Raw genomic sequence first — 918 nt, forward strand, 5'->3', positions numbered from 1 at the left:
GCAATCGAGTAGCTAAATGGTGAAACCAGCAAACGAGTAGCTAAATGCTAAAATTTTAAACGAGTAGCTAAATGCTAAAACATTTAAACCTGTAGCTACATGCTACGTTGAAACCAGCAAACAAGTAGCTAAAAGTTGAAAGTAAAAGTTGTAAATGATGTTTTCAAAAAGTCTTAAACTTCCAGGACTGACTCTTTCTTCTTTTTAATAAAAGCTGTCAGGTGTTGAAGTATTTGAAGTCTATCTGATAACCTCACTCAAGTGTTTTTATGTTGTCATGGAAACGATCAGAAATCAGGAAATGTTTTTCAGATAAATCGTTCAGGACCGAACTGAGGATTTCTCTTTAAGTCTCATTAAATTAAACTAATGCTGGAGACTCTTATTCTGTGGTTTTCTTCCTCGGTCTTCAGGACAACCACAAGCTGAGCTACATCCAGCAGCTGCGTCCGTCACAGACCATCCAGCCCCGGATCAAACTGAAGCTGTTCGGACACTCGGGGACCGGGAAGAGCACGCTGCTGGAGTCTCTGAAGTGTGGCATCCTGCGCAGCTTCTTCAGGAGGAAGAGGACACGTCTGACCAACACCAGCCGCCACCCCAACTCCCCCGTCAACTCCAAGCCTGCCGGTAGGAACCGGGATCAGTTGTCCTGCTAACTGTCTGTAAACCGTTGTTCAGGTGGCGTCTCACTGGGCTAGGTCTAGTTGTTGAACAGGTGTGGTCCTGCAGAGAACGTCTCCAAAATGTCTCCGTGGTTCACAGCTTCTACTGAGACACAGAGACTCACAGTCCTGTCCTTTCAAGTTCAGACCATTCATAAATACGTGCGAACGATTCTCTTAAAGTAGTCAGAGTTGTCACAAGCATCACCTGTCTTCATCCTGTCTCTAACCTGTCTTCATCCTGTCTCTAACC

At 44.9% G+C, this 918-nt stretch overlaps 1 protein-coding gene across 1 annotated transcript in view; it reads left to right on the forward strand.

The window, feature by feature from the left end:
• The window catches only part of dapk1 (death-associated protein kinase 1), a 55,044-nt gene that overhangs the window by 47,496 nt on the left and 6,630 nt on the right, over window positions 1-918 (forward strand). Inside the window, exon 20 of the mRNA XM_037680847.1 lies at window positions 414-630. Coding sequence (XP_037536775.1) covers window positions 414-630 — 217 coding nt within the window. The remainder of the gene's footprint in view (window positions 1-413; window positions 631-918) is intronic.

The sequence above is a fragment of the Nematolebias whitei genome, chromosome 8, assembly GCF_014905685.2.
Source record: "Nematolebias whitei isolate Nwh7 chromosome 8, NemWhi1, whole genome shotgun sequence".
In the NCBI taxonomy this organism is placed as follows: domain Eukaryota; kingdom Metazoa; phylum Chordata; class Actinopteri; order Cyprinodontiformes; family Rivulidae; genus Nematolebias; species Nematolebias whitei.